Source organism: Varroa destructor, unplaced genomic scaffold (assembly GCF_002443255.2).
Source record: "Varroa destructor unplaced genomic scaffold, Vdes_3.0 BEIS01000001.1, whole genome shotgun sequence".
Lineage (NCBI taxonomy): Eukaryota > Metazoa > Arthropoda > Arachnida > Mesostigmata > Varroidae > Varroa > Varroa destructor.
Genome location: NW_019211454.1, coordinates 48579825 through 48598045, shown reverse-complemented (window position 1 = coordinate 48598045; position 18221 = coordinate 48579825). Strand labels below are relative to the sequence as shown.

Here is an 18221-nt window from a genome sequence, read left to right as displayed (position 1 = left end):
TTAAACATTCGCGGGTTATGCCCTCGCCCGGCGGGCGAGTTTCTCTGGCCCTCCAATTTGGCTTTGTGCGTGTTCGAATGGCCCAGCACGGAACAGCAGGGCGCTATGAACGCGAACCGTCAGCAACACGCAGGTCAGCAGCAGCTATCTATGGTGGCTATCGCAACAGCAGTCGTCGTAACCGCTGTAAAGAAGGAGTTTTGAAGCGCCACTAGCCACCGCAGCAGCTGTACTGGGTTGTGCAGCTTTGACGGATGGGTCGAGCTAAGTGAAATGAGCAGCAGGAGCTAAGCGAGTGAGCTGCGGTGGGCCACGACACAAACGCTATAGCAACAGCAATAATCGCGCCGATCAGGCAGTAGTCAACATCGGTTTTGAAAGTCAACCAGCCATTTATTCGCTAGGTCCATTTTGATCTTTGCCGCTGAAACAACAACAACAACAACAACAGTACGAAGAGAGTGAGTCTTTGTGAGCAAGCCCCGAAATTCAGCAAAGGCTGAGCACGGAAGGGCCTGCTGCAACAGCACTGGAATAGTCACTACCAGGCGTGTGTGGGCGTGAAAAAAGAGCCATGAAAATTCGAAGCGGATCAATAGTGAGTGAATAGCTGCTCAGCAGTAGGTGTGATTATTAAGGAATCATAGCGATAGCATTGGAATGGCCTGGGGGGGAGCTGGCTTCTAGAGCCAGTTGGCGTTCGAGTCGAAGCGAGTGCTGCGGCCCTAGCTAATTTCCTTGATTTAGACTAGGAACTAAACGCGACCGTTGGTCCGTACTGCAACAAATCACTACGAAAACGCAGTAAATGTGTGTATTTGTATTGTTACTACTGAAATTCAGCTAGTTAATCTGTATCTGTCGGTCAGTTCATGTGCATCTATACGGTAAAGAAGGGTAAACCCTGCGTGCGCTGATGTCACCCGACATGGTGTAGGACTTCAAAATAGAACCAACCGTACATTGGCGCTTTGACCGTGAAGAAGACTGCCAGCGTTCACTAAGTTCGACTACGATAACCGGCAGACAAGCGGCGCAGCTCATTGGATTGCCACTGCGTTGGATCTAACTTAGTGCGCGACAGACAATTCATAGTTATTTACGAAACAAGTTCCTTTTTTTGTTAGAGATTCTGGCGTTGTTACAGATTCTCTGTGAACAATTTCATCAATATTTTAATAATCCCAAAGAGAAAAGACTTCCATTCGACGGTCGGATACATTCTATCTACGTCTTTCTAGTCAGCTACAGACAGATCGGCAAAGGCAACATAAAAGTCAATTCAGATTCCTGTAACTCTTTGCTTTTTGTCGTCTCATTCTCTTCGTCTCGTCAACTCTCCAGATTCCCACAGCTTATAGAGAAGATTAGTTCCTCCCATTCGGCACCTTCTATTAGCAACGGTAGACACCAGCCCTGTAGCCGTTGTTGATCTCATGAACGGCGTACAACGTTCAGCTGACAGTTGCATCAACTAGCCTGTATCTGTAGCAGGAACTGCAAGACACTTTCATTCCTGCCATATTTGTATATGAAAGAGTGTTTGCTGCGGCAAACAATCGAAGTCGCTCAGCGAGCAGGCGACCAAAACTCGCGAACATCACTGTCGCCCTGCTGCTCGTTGCTAATCGTGTCGGTCGTCCGTTAGATCGTTCGTAGCCAATTTAGCTACCAATTGCGACAGCTATTTGTTGGGCTGACCGTCGTCGCTGAGTACAACGAAGAGAAACAAACCTGCTGACTTAATCCGAACAGTAATAACAGCCTAAGAAGCGAAGCGATGAACGTGAATCGAAAATTTACCGTTCAAATTCAGCTACTAGCAAATTTATTCTAGGGCTATTTCAAGTTTTCAGCGTAGAAACCCGTCATTTCAACAACTGCTATTGCCAGTGTAAGAGTCCAAACCTCGCTTGCTCCGTTACTTACATTGTTTTTGCATTCACTCCGAGTAAAGCAATCGAGCTTACTGGACTCGCTGTCGCGACATACAGGAGAGAAACCTGGCCGCAGCTGTAACGACCTTCAAGCTTGTTTGTTTTGCAAATCTCACCGACTTGATTGTACCTTGATGTGAGTGTCATCATTGATCACTACCTAGCAAAATTAAGAAAACTTAGCTTAAATAACTGAACCGTACTAAAATCGCTAGGGGAAGTGGACCCGTTACTTGCCGTGGAACTCGTTGAATAATTTTTTTTTGTTGATACTGCGTCGATTGGCAGTCTACTTCATACTAGCGTACGAGTCTCGGGATTTGTTTCGTGTTATTTACTAATGATTATTAATGGAGTCGTTGTCCCCTCATCAACGCCCCCGCCAACTACGGATATTCAAGCGTCTCTAAGTCACGTATCAAGCTACTCCACTTGACTACCTGTTTTTGGTGGTTTACTATATACCTAGAATCTGTTTCGCCACATAGAGAAGAAAACGCAGGGTACAGAAACATAGAAGTGTCGCCAGTCATCGTGTTTCAGCTTTGGTGTTTAATATAATACTTTCCTCGTACATATATCTGCACTTGTTTCGTCGCTCGTTTACATTAAAATGTGCAAGAAGTTTTCTTGAAGCAGGTATTCATCTGCACTATCTTCCGTTAGCCCAGAGTGTTTCTCGTTGCTCTGGTTGAACATTTAACAACGGAACAAAATATCTACGATTCTCAACGCAACAATTTCATCTATTTCAACAATTAGAACTACAGTCTAGCAGCCCTCAGCACCGTCTTATTGCGACTTAAGCAGAAACTCACCGAAATATCGTAGCCCAGAAGAATCTAACGAACTAGAGTTAGGAACCTTCAACCATTATGTCGTTGAAACAATTAGTCGGTCAGAGTAAGTATTATCGAAACAATAAGCATTTTTCAATGTAATTTTTCTCGAGTAACGCCGCATGTAATTTTGCCGGGGTATTTTTTGCTCGCTTTGAGCAACGGCAAAAGATGTGTGTTAGGTATTGTATTGGATTAGTCGGCCAGTTGTTTATTGTGACAAGCTTCCATGATGGGCTCGAGTTACAGCAGGCAGATGGGCGAAGCACGCCCATATAATAGTGGCTAGCCGCAGAACCTAGAACTAGCTGGCAGGACCCAAAACGTATGGAACGGGTGGCCTTACTGGTCTTTCACACTAAAGCCACAGCGGCTTAGGTATAGAAGCGGGTGCGGCTACGTCTTGTACGGACGGTCGCGTAAATTAACAGCCTATTTACAACAAATAGCGCTAATTTTTCTAATTAGAAGCCTCTAATTTGCACTGTATATTTTGGTGGAATGATGATAGAATTATAAAATACAGGCGATTGCAAATCGAATGAAAAGTAACTATTTGCGGGTTGTCTGTACTCGTGATCCCAGCATGGTTTATGAAGCAGATCACAGAAACTGAATACAAAAATATTAATTAATACATGCAAATATGGCAACAGTATAGCCAGCCTTGTAACCGTTCCCTTAAAGAGTTCGTTTAGTTTTTTGTGCCACCCTATCATATCCGTATGAGTCATCCTGGGCCCTGTCGGCTCTAGGCAGTATAGTCGCCGTATTGGCCCTTGCCAGCACCCAAATACACACAACGTTTAACAGCTTTGCTCCTGTTATATTGGCCGTGGACCGGATACCATTGTATTATATGCAGAGTGAGATTCACTAGTGGTATTCCTATTTCAATATATTGCAATGCATACTTGTAGTAAATAACAACATGACCATGACTAACTGGAGATATAGATGATTTCTGGTGAAGTTCAAAAAATTGTATGAGAATGGCTATGCTTTTCCAAACATTTAGAACTTGAAATTGAACCACTCACTTATTTGTCCACGATTTATGTGATTATTAAATAATCATGTTAATGCTCCTTCATTGAACTGGACAAAGCCATCTTTTATAATTTGACAAAAATCATTTAAGCTCTGTTACTTTAAGCTACTAACAAATATCATTGTAAAATTTAATTCAGAGCGTGTTTGGAAATTCCCGATTCATGATGATGCTTGTAAAATGGATATTACTAATTGCCACCTACTGAATTTGGTTGGATTAAACAGGGTCTGAATTGTAAATGGAATAGTTTGTGCTATTTTTTTTTTATTAATAAAGCTATTACAGAGAGAAGGTTGTGAGGCAGGCGTTTCTAGGAGATCAACAGAATATATATACATGTATATCTTCGTACTAGCTCATGATGATCTGACTCGAAATTCTATTGCTATATCATTTGTTTACAATGATTCACTGAGAATTAATATGACTTTTTTTTTGAAAACTATAAACTATCTATAAAACGATCTAGACGGTTATTCTTAGTGCGGGTCTTTTTATTAGTTAGGTTTATTTACAAACAACCCTAATTTACACGTGAACTTATTTCGGGTTCTTCTGTTCTAGTCGGTCTATTAGATATACCGACAGCTCAAGTAAATAAATGTAACATAAAGTAGTACATTTTCAAATACGCACGTGTTAGCATTTTAGAAATAATCATTTATTTCAGTTAAATTTCATAATCACTAATAAGTTGATATTGTAATTCATCTCTGTCATTTCAGAAATTCTGAACGATGTCGTTCGTTCAGTCAAAAAGAAGGGGGATTGGAAAGTGCTGGTTGTGGACACTTTAGGTAAAATTCGCTGTTCCTATCACCATCATACTAGACATACGGGCAGCATGCTATTAAGCTTCACTTACAGAAGTATATTGTGAAATAATATTAATCATAATAAGTTTTCGCTGATACCATATTCGTTTTTCGTAGTGCTAAATGTGCTGCTTCTGTCTTGATTTGCTATCACAGGCATGAGAATGATCAGCGCGTGCTGCAAAATGCACGAGCTGGCCGCGGAGGGCATGACTATCGTGGAAGATCTCGCCAAAAAGCGAGAACCACTGCCTGACGTGGAGGCGGTATATCTGATCACGCCAACCGAGAACTCGATCCGTCTCCTAATGAACGACTTCCGTCTTGGTATGCACATGTACAGGTGCGCTCACATTTTCTTCACCGAAAGTAAGTACGAGAAATGTTGCTCACATCATAGCACACATGTTTAGGTATATGTCAGTGTTTCGTCTTAAATATTAGAAGTACCGTGCGAATAGCTTTTATTCAGCTATTCGGAATAGAGTATTAATGGTGCTTCTTCACAAATGTTTTCCTTGTATTAAGTACGAAATATCGTTTTCGATACCGTAATTACTACTAGATTAGCGCAGCATCATTGAAGGGTTAACACGTTTGATGAAACCGTTTCGTGACGAGCTTCGTACGACCGTTTATTATAAAGGGTTGCAAAGGTCATGACTATGAATTGTTCTAGTCATTGAAACGGAGAATAGTTACAAGACTTTTTCTAGTGGTGAAAAGAAGACGCTTAAATTACTGCAGATTGCCACGTTACTTTTGGCCGAACAAATCTGCCAAAAAGCATGTTTAATAATTATTGCTACGGAATCTTATCAGTGAATGCGTTTAAATTTATTCAATACAGAGTGTCCCGATGAACTGTTCACCGATCTGTGTAAGTCGCCCATTGCAAAAAGCATCAAGACCTTGAAGGAAGTCAATATTGCATTCCTGCCTTACGAGTCTCAGGTGTACTCACTGGACTCCGTACACACGTTCCAGTGCTACTACAATCCCAATCGAATTTCGGATAGGCCAGCCAATCTTGAGAGGATTGCCGAACAAGTGGCTACTCTCTGTGCTACTCTAGGAGAGTATCCTTCAATCAGATATCGAGCGTAAGTTACCTTTTACTTATTCTAGGTATTGGCTTTAATTGTACACGAGGCTTCGATGAACTGAGATGGGAAACCCAAACAGCCCTTAACTACAGGTTTTTCGAAATATCACATTGCGCCTAGTTCGGTCATCAAATACTTGTCGTATACAGCTTGCATTTAATAAAATATCATGACAAGATCATTGCCTACTGTAATTTTCAGTGATTTCGAGCTGAACTCAGAGCTGTCACAACTGATCAATCAAAAACTAGACGCATACAAAGCGGACGAACCAACTATGGGTGAGGGTCCGGAGAAGTTACGCTCGCAGCTGCTGATTTTGGACCGCGGGTTTGACTGCGTCTCTCCACTTCTGCATGAGCTCACTTTCCAGGCTATGGCCTATGATTTATTGCCCATTGAGAACGATGTTTATAAGTTCGTGGCATCACAGGGCAACGACGAACGCGAAAAGGAGGTACGGAATCAGTATACAAATTGTATACAAATGCTTCCTTTTTCGGCTATTTGAAGCAATATATTACAGATACTGGCCTTTAGAGAGTAAATATTATAAAAAAAAAAAACAAATTATCGTTTTTTTAGTTACCCACTGTACTGTATAGCTCATTTAAGACAACAAGGTACTTCAATAATTGATGTCAGAATATTGATTGTACGAGGATTTGTGAGGTTGAGTTTGATATAAATTGATAAACGAATCAGTTATACTTGTGTGACTAATTTAAAACAGGTGTTACTCGATGAAAATGACGATCTTTGGGTGGAACTTCGGCACCAACACATTGCTGTGGTGTCGCAGCAGGTGACCAAACAAATGAAAAAGTTCATCGACTCCAAACGCGGAATGGCGAGTGGTGGAGACAAGTCTAGCCTCAAAGACCTCACCGTTATGATCAAGAAAATGCCGCAGTACCAGAAAGAACTTAACAAGTACTCGACCCACCTGCATCTAGCAGAAGACTGCATGAAGTCGTACCAGGGATACGTTGACCGACTTTGCAAAGTACGTAAACTGCGGATACGTTACAATTAGTTCAAAAAACAAAACTGATTTACTTCGTGACTTACGCACTATATTTAACTTAAACAACAATTAATATTACTTATATATGGTCGTCGACTATCATTTAGTTTTGTTTGGCATTAATATAAGGCGTTGTATCAGGTCTCACAGGCAAACCGTTGTCAAATATTTATGCTCTATTATATTAGGATGCGTGTGAATAACGTTACCATATAAAAAACTAAGTTATTTTTTTTACATTTTTTGCGTCTAGCTACAGACACAAATCATAACTATCGTTTTATTAGTTAGCTGTCCATTATTATTATTCGCCTGTCCAGAAAGTTCAGCTGTTAAAAAGAAATACTTTTGTTTGTAATGTTACCGTACTTATGTTATACAAATGAATTTTTTTAAAAGTTTTTCAGCTATTTCTTATTACTTGATGACATGATATTGTCATGCCTTCTTCAGGTCGAGCAAGATCTAGCGATGGGCACGGATGCCGAGGGTGAAAAAATCAAGGATCCGATGCGTAATATTGTGCCCATCCTTCTCGATACAGCTGTATCCAACTACGACAAGATCCGTATAATTCTACTGTATATCCTAAGCAAGAACGGAATCTCTGAAGAGAACCTTTCCAAGCTAATTCAGCACGCTCAAATTCCTCCTTCTGAAAAAGGAATCATTAGCAATATGGCACACCTCGGCGTCAACATCGTCACCGATGTGAGCTCACTACCTAAGGAATCTGATTAAAACTAAGTAGATTTCTTTTTACTCGGAACTCCTGTGGCCATAAATTTATTTCAGTAGACACTCGCTTGTTATATGCAAGGAGCGCACATATTCCTTTACATTACGAAATAGGCATGATTATTCTTTTGTTCGTCATTTATATGTGGGACTTCTGATGGCCACAGTTGGAAGGCTGTGGTGTAATGGTATTTGACAAACGACAGGATATTGTAGTGCCTATATAATAGTTATGTTTTGTTATTCCTTGCTCATATCTGCTCACATAATAAATGCTAGTAGACACCATCTGGTAGAATACACGTAAATCATAGGAATTCAATACGTAATGGTCTATTGCATGGTGGGGCATGAATTGTTCATCGCATGATAAAATTTCTGTAGACATTCATTGTTAACTCTAATCTTTTTGTCATATCATGTGTAATGTTTATTTTTATTGTGGAAAGCCGAACTATACCGTATAAAGTTGCGTCTACTTCATTTTTTTTCACCATTATTACGGATCACTGTCAATTACTGATACTCATTCCACCTACCATTGGCCAACAGCAGAAGTGCCAGTGTCTAACCAATATATCTCTTTTTCGACATATTCGTTAAAACATCGCATTTCATCGGTGATCGATGATGGTGATGCGCCTGATGATCCTAATGACGTTGGCGATGGGGTGGTGATTACTATCCTCATTGGAACCCCCGCTCCTTGCTGCTCCCTTCACCGTGTTTTCGTGACACCGAAATGATGATCTTGGCTGGGACTTGGAAGATCTCGAATCGCTGGAGTGGGATCTCGGCGTCCTACGAGGATCCAGCCAACATAGGTGGCTGGCAGCCTCCCAAGGTGCAGGAACGACAACTAAAAAGCTACCGCAAACCCCCCACACATGTTGAGCTGCTCTGAACATTCGGAGAGAAACTCAAGGCTCAACTAAAATATTACCAAAGAAAAATACTCCTGTCTTGTACCTGGAACAGCAACAATAAGCAGTGCACCAAAAGGAACTCATATTCGAAAATAAAACGGCGCTTGGGGAGTGGTGCTTCATTTTGCTTGACTCCAACTGACTATCTTCACATAATTATCGAGTGTGCCTTCTACTTTCTGCCTGAGTTCTTCATTCTCCTACAAGCGTATCTTGTCCCATGAAAAACGTATATTCGGGTGAATTTTTCATATCGGTGCCTTAACTTAGTTATCAATTGCACCTGATTGTCCGAAATATTCCCTGCTTGTCTCTTCCAAACAGGTCATTGTAACTAGTAAACTAGTAAAATGGCAATCCTATCATTACTTGAAAGGTCCAAAACAAAAGTTTCTTCATAATTCTAGGGTAAGCATATTTCATCGATCGCATTTTTCCATTTGTCACATGTAGCGTGTGTTTCATGTGACGACTCATTGGTTACGCTATCAAGATATTTTTCGTCGACTTGCAAATGTATCTCCAGTTCTGGAAAAATATATTGTAAATAACGTAATGAAGAAATTTTCTTCACAACTGCTGGTAATGTGGTGATGGTCGCTGTTGTGGTCTTGATTGTCCTGAATGAGAGCACGTGGCAGTTTTCCATGTCGTATTTTTTTGGCTTTTGTTGCATGTGACCTTAATGGACAGAAGCTAATTAGACAACGGCATTAAACTAACACTGCGTTCAAATGCCTTAATTAACCAGAGCTTATTTCAGTATGGTAAAAGGTGTTTTAATTAGTGAATAGTCGATGTTGCTTTACAATCATTCCTGTAAACTTTCCAGACTGGCCGTAAGAAGATATACCAACCACATCGAAAGGAACGAATTACTGAGCAGACATACCAGATGTCTCGATGGACACCTATCCTCAAGGATGTCATCGAGGTATGTAAACCACGGGGAACAATGGTAAAAGTAGTGAAGACATTTTCTGAAGGTATTTTCATTATAGAGAAGAGCGCTGCCGAAAAAATACCTAAGCGAGGCGCCGAAAACGCCTTCATAAAGCTGAAACCATACTTACGGAGTGCAACAAAGTAATTGATTTAATTCAAAGAAGGTTTCTAGATCTGTTGCGGGGAACATATGCATAGTGGAACGAAGATATTTCGCTGTTGCATACACATATATACATAAAGGCACATCCAGGTTAAGAAATGATTATACTTTGTTTTTAGGACTAGATCTAAATAAAAATAGCTAGTGCATATATCAGAAGTGTCATGGCGGTTATATTTAATCAATATAAGCACCATCCACCGTAATTGGAGCTGCAATCCGGAACCTAAATTATTTATTGTCCGCAAATAACTTCGGAATATTAAGCGTGCAGGGTATAAACTTGACTAAGCGCTGCTCGGATACCCTACCTACAAAAAATTTCAATGGAACCAAATTCTGGTCTGATAGTAGGCCTAAAGTCCCGAAAATGCAAGAGCTCAAAACGAAATATAAAAGTGCAAAAAACCAGAAACTGTCGCTGTAGAATCTAGAGACAATCACCAATTGATGCTCTCCTCTATAAAACAGTCATTCGTTTAAGCACCTAGATGTATCTAAAGCAATGAATTTTCGAGTCCTCTAAATGTAAACCTTACTGAAGATTTTTCAGTCTCGTATTTGTCAGACACCAGGTAAAAAGTAGATATACGATTTTAGGCAAAAAAAAAAATTGTTTGGGGTTCGTCCAATGCGGAAAAATTATACAATAGTTAATCTTCGCTTGAATTTGAAAAATTACAAAAACTTTTTTTTGTTAGAAAGCGTTTGTTTTAGAAAGGACTGGTTTTCATCTGGTACCAGAGGTAGCGGATGCACCCATTCTGTAACGACAACCAACTCGCCAAAGATTTCCCCCAATTTAAACCCACCATCCTGTATATTATATTTTACTTCACGCATCATATCGTTACTTGACCCAGGCTGTATTGCCTTCGGCCATTCTAACCAGCTTAAGTTCGAGGAGCTTAGGGGATGACGCCATCTGTATGGACTGCTCTGATCATCTACTTTTCTACTCTAACGATCCCGATTATTTATATTTAGGACGCCATCGAAGACAAACTTGACCAGAAGCACTATCCATTTGTCGGTCGAAGAGACGGCGGATATACGCGGGCCGCTCCCACTTCCCAGCGTTATGGCCAATGGCACAAAGATCGTAATCAACAGGCCAACCTCAAAAATGTTCCTCGACTTATCGTTTTCATAATTGGTGGGTGACAAAAAACTACTATGATTCCTTAAAAAAAATTATCGAAAATAGTCATGCTTTTTGATTTCTAGTTTCCCAGAGCAACAACAAGAAACTTCTTAACATTCCCTATATTATATAAGAACATTTTTAGCTCCTATTAAATAACTCCTGTGCTTAAATAAACTTAATACGGCCCGTTAAATATTGTAGGTGGTGCCACTTATTCGGAAATGCGTGTCGCATATGAAACCACACGTGACCTAAAGAACTGGGAGGTGATTGTGGGGTCTGACCACATCATCACTCCCGAAGGATTTCTCTCCGACCTCAGAGACATCACAAATGCCTAAACTACATTCCTTCTAGAACAAAAGGACGTTGATATGTGTTAACATCTGAATTGTGACACTGTCGAGTCAGAGGAGAAACTTTCCAACTTCCTTTCCTATTGAGATGAACATTAAATCTGATAATTATGTGAGATACTTCTGTTAAACTAGTAGCCGACTATTTGAGGTGATGAAAGGCCGACCGCGGGCATGTAGTAATGCTTGTACACAATATTGGCGTAAACTTGTATGCTCCCTCAAAGCGTTTCCGGCCGGTCATTGTCTGCGGCGGGGCTTCTACTAATCACAGGAGATAGAGTGGAAGAAGGCGACATATACAAGGGCCTTTGAAACGTGCGCAGTCTCTAATCACACGACCGTATAGACCAAATAAGCCGGACACGTTGGATAAATACAAGCGTACCACAAGGATCAACTCTATGTTGGAAAAAAGATAGCAACAATTAGACAGAGGCGCACATGAGCCTGTGTCTGAGCATGGTCTATATATTTTTCTCGAATTTAACGAGGAGCAGCAATACATGGCTTCCGCAGCCATTAACCTCTACTAACACAATATATTATGACAATGCGTCACGCTTCTATCGTTGAAACGTTGGCTTTAGTGTCTACAACGGAATTCCAACTAAACAGAAATAGCGGTAATCTAACGGATTTTGATTGAATTTAGTGAATCTGTGACCCTAACAGTTGAAAATTATACAGAAGAACATAAAAAATTGGGTGACCACGAGTTATTAATAACTCTTAATTGAGCAAAAGGGGAACGGCAGTCAGTTGATCCGCAGAGTGTGCTATGCGCCTGACTGATTGGTTGATTGATGTTAACGGATCGTTCGATCGATTTGCTTATCAATTTCCTTAAATCATCTCTTTCATCACGCAAGTAACGCGGGTGTTATAACGATGGCACGGAAGCATCTACATAATTCTCAATTAACAGACTTAAGGATGATAAACGGCCGATGATGACTATTCTAGTTCTACCATCACTCTCTCTCTCTCTCTCTCTCTATCTCTCTATCTCTCTCTCTCTCTACTATCGATTGCTGTACGACGAACATACAAATAGATAGACAGCAAGAACCAAGAAGACTTACTCGAACTGGAATCCCAACCGAACCGTAGGCAAATAACTGACGAAGCACTGAGAAAGGCGGATGTGTTAAAACTCTGCGATTACATTTGATGATTACTTAACGGAAAAACTAACTGTTATTGTAGCAGCACACGGGGAATCTAAGAACCGAAATCAGCTGGTGGATCTATGCTATCAATCATCGAATCAACCAAGCAATGAACATGTATAACGAATCAATAGGTTGTCGTCAGCTTGGGTAAACTTGCACAAACCACACAGGGCAACAATACAAGTAATGTTAATTTAAATTACAGTAGCGACAACGATATGGCAGCAACGATGGCGACAGCAAAAAGAAAAAGATCACCCAAAAGTGCCACGACGCAGATGATAGAAAAAAAAAATACAAAGTTCGTTATAAAGGTAATTCAATATATGCTATGATGCTGAGAACAAGCGATACAATACCGTGGGCAGGCACAGTTATAATAACTGCTAACGGTAGGGACGTAAAAAAACATCGTAAAAAAAACTTATCGTAAACAAAAGTACGGTTGAAAACGAATTATTGTTATTAATATTACTGCACTATTCTTATTAAACGTTTCCTTGTTGTGAGTATATTATTATTATACCAAACGATTAATATGGGAAAAGAATAAGTAGACAAAGTGATACGTCTAAAACCATATAAAATATATTATTACTCAGATTATAATTCGTAATGAGTTCATTACAACGGGATGAGGCGAGCGAGCGAAATTGCTGTCGCATCTCAAGCAATACACGATCCTTAACCGGCTAGATAAATGAAACAAACGTTTAAAAACGTAAAGTGATGCGAATAACTAGCGCGTGTACAAGATAAGTAAATTAAATTTATTTTTTTGTTTATATTACGACTTTCGTTATTTTGTACTCCATGTCGATATAGTTCCTAACATATATATATATATACCTACAAAATCAAATCTACAATAATGTTCATATACTGTTTGGTGATACTGTTATAGTTACTTTTTTGGAAAATGGGGATCTTTTATTTATCTCAACACATCTTTTTTTTTCGGAGCCGTTTGGCTTTCGTATATGAGTTTATCATATATATATTCCTGTAACTGCATTAAATCAGTTTTACTATGGTGCGCTCATATTCGCTTGGCCTACAATTTTTTTGTTCTTTTGCCGTTTATATTGACGTCATTGCTGCTGCTACTATAGTTGTCGCTTTTTTGCAATCGCTTTTGGATAACGTTAGTTTGTCATTTTAATAATGTATAATATTACGCTTTTATTATTATTCAGTTAACCAATACGGTTCGATTTGTATCCTTGACGGCGGGACGCAAATCTACCATTAGTTGCTTCATCAGTCATTCTCATCCCGTTATGATTAATTCATGACCAGGGCTATTATTATGTACGCTCCTTGATTAGTATTAACGATATACCACTACTGTACTATACGGTAAATTTACGGATGATAATAAGCGACCGTATTATTCTTGCAATTCTGGCTGCATTATCGTTAAGCAGGACCCGATAGCTACACTATTTATAGACCTATAGAAATCCAAATAGATACGACGTACGCAGACGACACACACCACATGTGACGATTTTAGAGTGATACAGAGTCATGAGTACTTTGAGTATTATGAACGGTGATGCATCTTGTACATTATTAGTGGTAGCTAGACAACTCGTTGCTGTATGGAATGAGCTTTCGCCTCTACTTTATTAATAAGGTTATTAGTAGGTCATTATTAAGAGTGTATTCAGAATATTATCCTGTTATGTATTTGTCATTACGAGTATTATTGTCTCGTTTCCAATGCAATGAATGGCAGCCGACCAATTGTTACACTGGAAACAATCCCGATAATTATCGCTCTATAGTTGAGAGCACAGAACAAGCACAAGGCGCCAGAAGTTGGGGTTTGATAAAAGGATTTAAAACTGTTTCGGCTGCCTCTGTTGTTCATGGCGTTTGTCTTTCTCACCGAAATCAGGCTAAGCGAAGTAAATCTTTTTTTGGAAATTTCACCTAGTCAGTGTCCCTTGCCAGAGCACACCTTCATCGATTCGAAAATCAGTAACCATATATTACTGCTACAACTTGATACCGCTAATATTTCAATACTTCGAAGTTACTCTCAAAGATTAAAATGCTGATTGAATGATCAGTTGACGTCATCAATCGTATCGGTGTTAATGGTACGCTGTGCATTATACGTCACTTTTATGTAGTTATGTGTTTGTGCTGCGTGATAAATTAAAGCGTTTATGCTTATGGCATGAATGCTGGTGACCTCCACTTAACCGACAAAATTAAGGCAGCGATTCAAAATTTGTTAACATCTATGTTGGAGGCCTCTGCAAGACGCTCATCAAGCGACCCCTTGAATTTTGCATCTGTAAGCTCGCGGCTTGCGCAAAGACAGCTAGCTCCCAGTAGCTATTGACTCGAAGTCATGTAACGACTAAGACATACACACATCCACAGATGCACTTATGACCCATTCTGACTGTTACCCCACGCCGTGGCTACATCTGAATAGTGCGTACAATTTTGGGAACTTTATATTTATAACGCTAAATTTTTTTCACAAATATTGATACTTAATTTTGTTATTGTCTTTCCGGCAAACATTAATTAATCACACACAATCATTAACAGATATATAAACGTAGACATTGAATCCAAGCACTACCCAACACAGATTTTTAGAATGTTGATGAACCGAAGACATTAGAGTTGATGAATACTAGTCAGTTTATTTACCCTATGGGTGCGCCCCTCAGTCGATCTATAATAATAACAATAATAGTGATGATGAGGTGGCTGCTGCTGCTGCTGCCTAGAAGGGCGGGCGCTGCCGGACGACTAGTAGAGAAAACCTAACAAAAAAGTTGGATATAATACAACACTTACGATGGACACGACGACAAAAACAGGCACTACAACAAACAAACAAGGCTTCCGATCTATACTAGACATTTACTTCTGTTCAACAGTAATTTTGTTTATACGCCTGTCCTTCCTTTCTTTATTCCTTCTCTATTGTCATAGCGAGAAAAAAATGATAAAACACAATATATCTATATAATAATTAATCCGACTTCATAAAATGAAAAAAGGCCCAATATTAGATGTGTATGACAAATAATATAGGAACTGAATATGATAAGAAAAAGAACATTATAATTATAATGCCCAAATATGACATGGGCGCTAATTAAAGAGCAGAAAGAAACGATATGTTCGGTACGACTTCCCGGCTGTGGAGGTCCCACATAGGGTTGGGTCCCAATGCAGTGTAGAATAAACATAAAAGTAGTCCTAGTTTATATATATATATATATATATATATATACACACGAGTTCTCTAAAACCCATTGAAAGAGATAAAATACGGAGACGTTAAGCGAACGATGTGATGAACAATTATTGATCACTATTATGAATAACGCTATAGACTGTTTAACAGACTCTAGGTTATGTTTGATGGCTATTCGCGACACCACAAACCAATAACTCGATGAATAGGGATCGAAGGTGAGTTTTCAACTGCAGCAGATACACAAGACGAAAAACTGGCTTCTATGACGCACGACATCAACTGGGTAGTTGACGGAACGTATTAGGTGGTATGTAAAGAGAGAAACATATGTTGCCATATCGTTGTCGCTTCTTCAACTCTTCTTACACACATGTATGTGTTGACAGGCTGGCGAGCCTAGGGGCGAACGAAACAATTTTCCCTCGGTAAACGTAGAAATGAGTATGGAAATGTAAGAGAGCAAAGTACACCATACAACATCTTAAACAAGGCCAAGGCGGCGACAATGGATGTTCGATGTGTGCTGATGGCGTCGTTGGTGGTATGGGTACATAACAAAAGGAAACTCGCATTAAGACGCCAGTTCTGCGTACGTCTTCCACTCAGCGTCCACCTGCAGTGGTCAGCCAAAAGGGACACTTTACGAACATCAACGAGTCACGAACAATGTTACTAAAGAACAACAAACAAGCTAAATAGCTTTATTAACAGCAGTAATGTAGTTAGTATTGAATAACAGCAAGAACATCGACAGCAAAAAGAAGCGAATTATCATACAACAACACCTTTATTAAATGCAAGCAACAAACGCCTTTAATCAGTACACATTGAATTTTGATCAACAAACAGAGTATATTTCAATGATACTATTGTTGCAAGCTATATCAATAATAGAAACGCAGACGTTACATCAACGGGCGCGGCGGGACTCATCGACCAACGGTGTATAGCTAGTTTGTAGAACTATCCCGGCTACCCCCAGACACCCCTAAGAACAGGCAGAGTCCCTCTGGAAGGCTGTTAGAAAACTCAATACGAGTATAACTACTAATATTACAACAATATATACGTTCATTCGCTCAAGCCCCATCCTCCCACACGGTATGTTTTTCGGCACCCTCATAACAGTGAAGCAAGAAAGAAGAGGAAATCAACACTAGATTTTATATATAAGCATTATTAGGCGTATCAATTTGGATCTATCCACATCCACCTAACCAGCGATCGCCGCACACAACAATGGCAAAAGGTGTTATGGTTACCATCATATAAAACGTCGAGCAAAACCGAACACTCTTCTCCCGTCATAGTATTGGTTACTGAATTCTCAATTTTTTTGCTGGATAAAATAGCAGGTCCCTTAGATTCAGCTTCTAGGTATCTGTTTAGATTATTGAATTTCCCAATTGACTCCTTATCTCATTATAAGTTGACGACTCACACCTGCAATTACGCATTATTGGATATTGCGTAGTAGTCAGTAGCTCTTAACACGGATGTCTTATTAGAGGCATTTCAATCTTATTTATTGCTTATATAATTGAAAAAGTGAGAACTAAAATTCAGTATATCTACTGTAAATGTTTTTCATGTTGACGAACGTATGGTTGCAGCAAGAACGTGCAACGTCAACCAGACGGTATAAACAGTCTGGTTCAATGTAGGGGACTGATCGACATGAATTAAGGGGTGCAGTCAGACGAGCGCGAATGCGCCTCTGGGGACGATGGGACCGGGCCGTAGCTAGGGCGCCTCTGGGTGCCGCTTTTTAGCCGAGGGAGGCCCGTCGCGCACAACTCCCGCTGAAGAGCCCAAAGCTGCTATGCAAAACAACCATTACCATTATAATAATAACTACACGTGTAGCATAACACCGTACACCAATTGTCAAGAAAAACATAATCATACATACAACAACAACATCTGCATTTGATGTTTCTAGCCGGGAAACACCTGACAACGGCAACGCCATCCAGTACTTATGGCAGGAAAAAGCAACAATAACAACAGCAACAACTTGCAAGGAATAGGACTAGCAATAGCAATGGCAAAGTGAACACAATACAAAAGAACGAGGCCATAACATAGCTGCAACGGGTAGGCGAAGGGCGGCCACTGAAAGGTCGGTGAACAGGACAGACTATATTACCAGTACAACATCTTCACACTTTCTACTTCACTTGACGCAATAAAAGGAACAACAACAATCATGCCAGTAATACTAACACGATATGAAGTAGTAGATTTGGGGCGCTGAGGAGAGGACGTTTTTGGCAGACGTCACAGCATCGCACATCCGACGACGACGAACATTTAGTTGCCGTTCGAATAGAAAAGGACATGAATCCCTTAAAAAGACCAACCATGCTAGCAAAAACAAGCAGTGATGGTGATGATGAAATCGGGCATAGGACAGACGCTTCTCTCTTAACCCAGTATTGACGACAATGTAATATCAAAGATAAGTACTAATAGCAGTAGAAGCAATGGAATAATCTGAATGCAATGGAGTACAACGTTACACTGCTAAATCAACGAAAAGAAAATAACGAGTCGTGCGTCACAACGAAGAAAAAATAGCTGCATTAAATAAATGTTATCCTTAGCCCATCTATAAAGGTTAAAAATTGTTTTTTCTTACATAGAGAAAGCAATGAAACAGTGATTTTTATAGACAGAGGCTACATACCCACTAGGGAATATTAATTCGGTGAAGGTTAGGTTAGGTTAGGTAGGAACCCGTGTTTCTGTGAGAAAG

General features: G+C 39.9%; 1 protein-coding gene across 4 annotated transcripts; it reads left to right on the top strand.

Annotated features, from left to right (window-relative positions):
* Positions 1 to 93: 93 nt before the first annotated feature.
* Positions 94 to 18090, top strand: Rop (Syntaxin-binding protein Rop). Of its 4 annotated transcripts, none has more exons than XM_022817714.2 (11): positions 94 to 2840; positions 4556 to 4627; positions 4802 to 5014; positions 5496 to 5748; positions 5953 to 6208; positions 6485 to 6757; positions 7232 to 7489; positions 8286 to 8360; positions 9275 to 9376; positions 10538 to 10706; positions 10899 to 18090. In XM_022817714.2, exons 1-11 carry the CDS (start codon positions 2813 to 2815, stop codon positions 11036 to 11038), a joined length of 1839 nt encoding a protein of 612 aa, XP_022673449.1. In that variant the 5' UTR covers positions 94 to 2812; the 3' UTR covers positions 11039 to 18090. The 4 variants fall into 4 exon arrangements, with proteins under 4 accessions (XP_022673449.1, XP_022673473.1, XP_022673464.1 ...); XM_022817738.2 differs by having other exon boundaries at positions 95 to 598; XM_022817729.2 differs by having other exon boundaries at positions 95 to 2073.
* Positions 18091 to 18221: the final 131 nt, after the last annotated feature.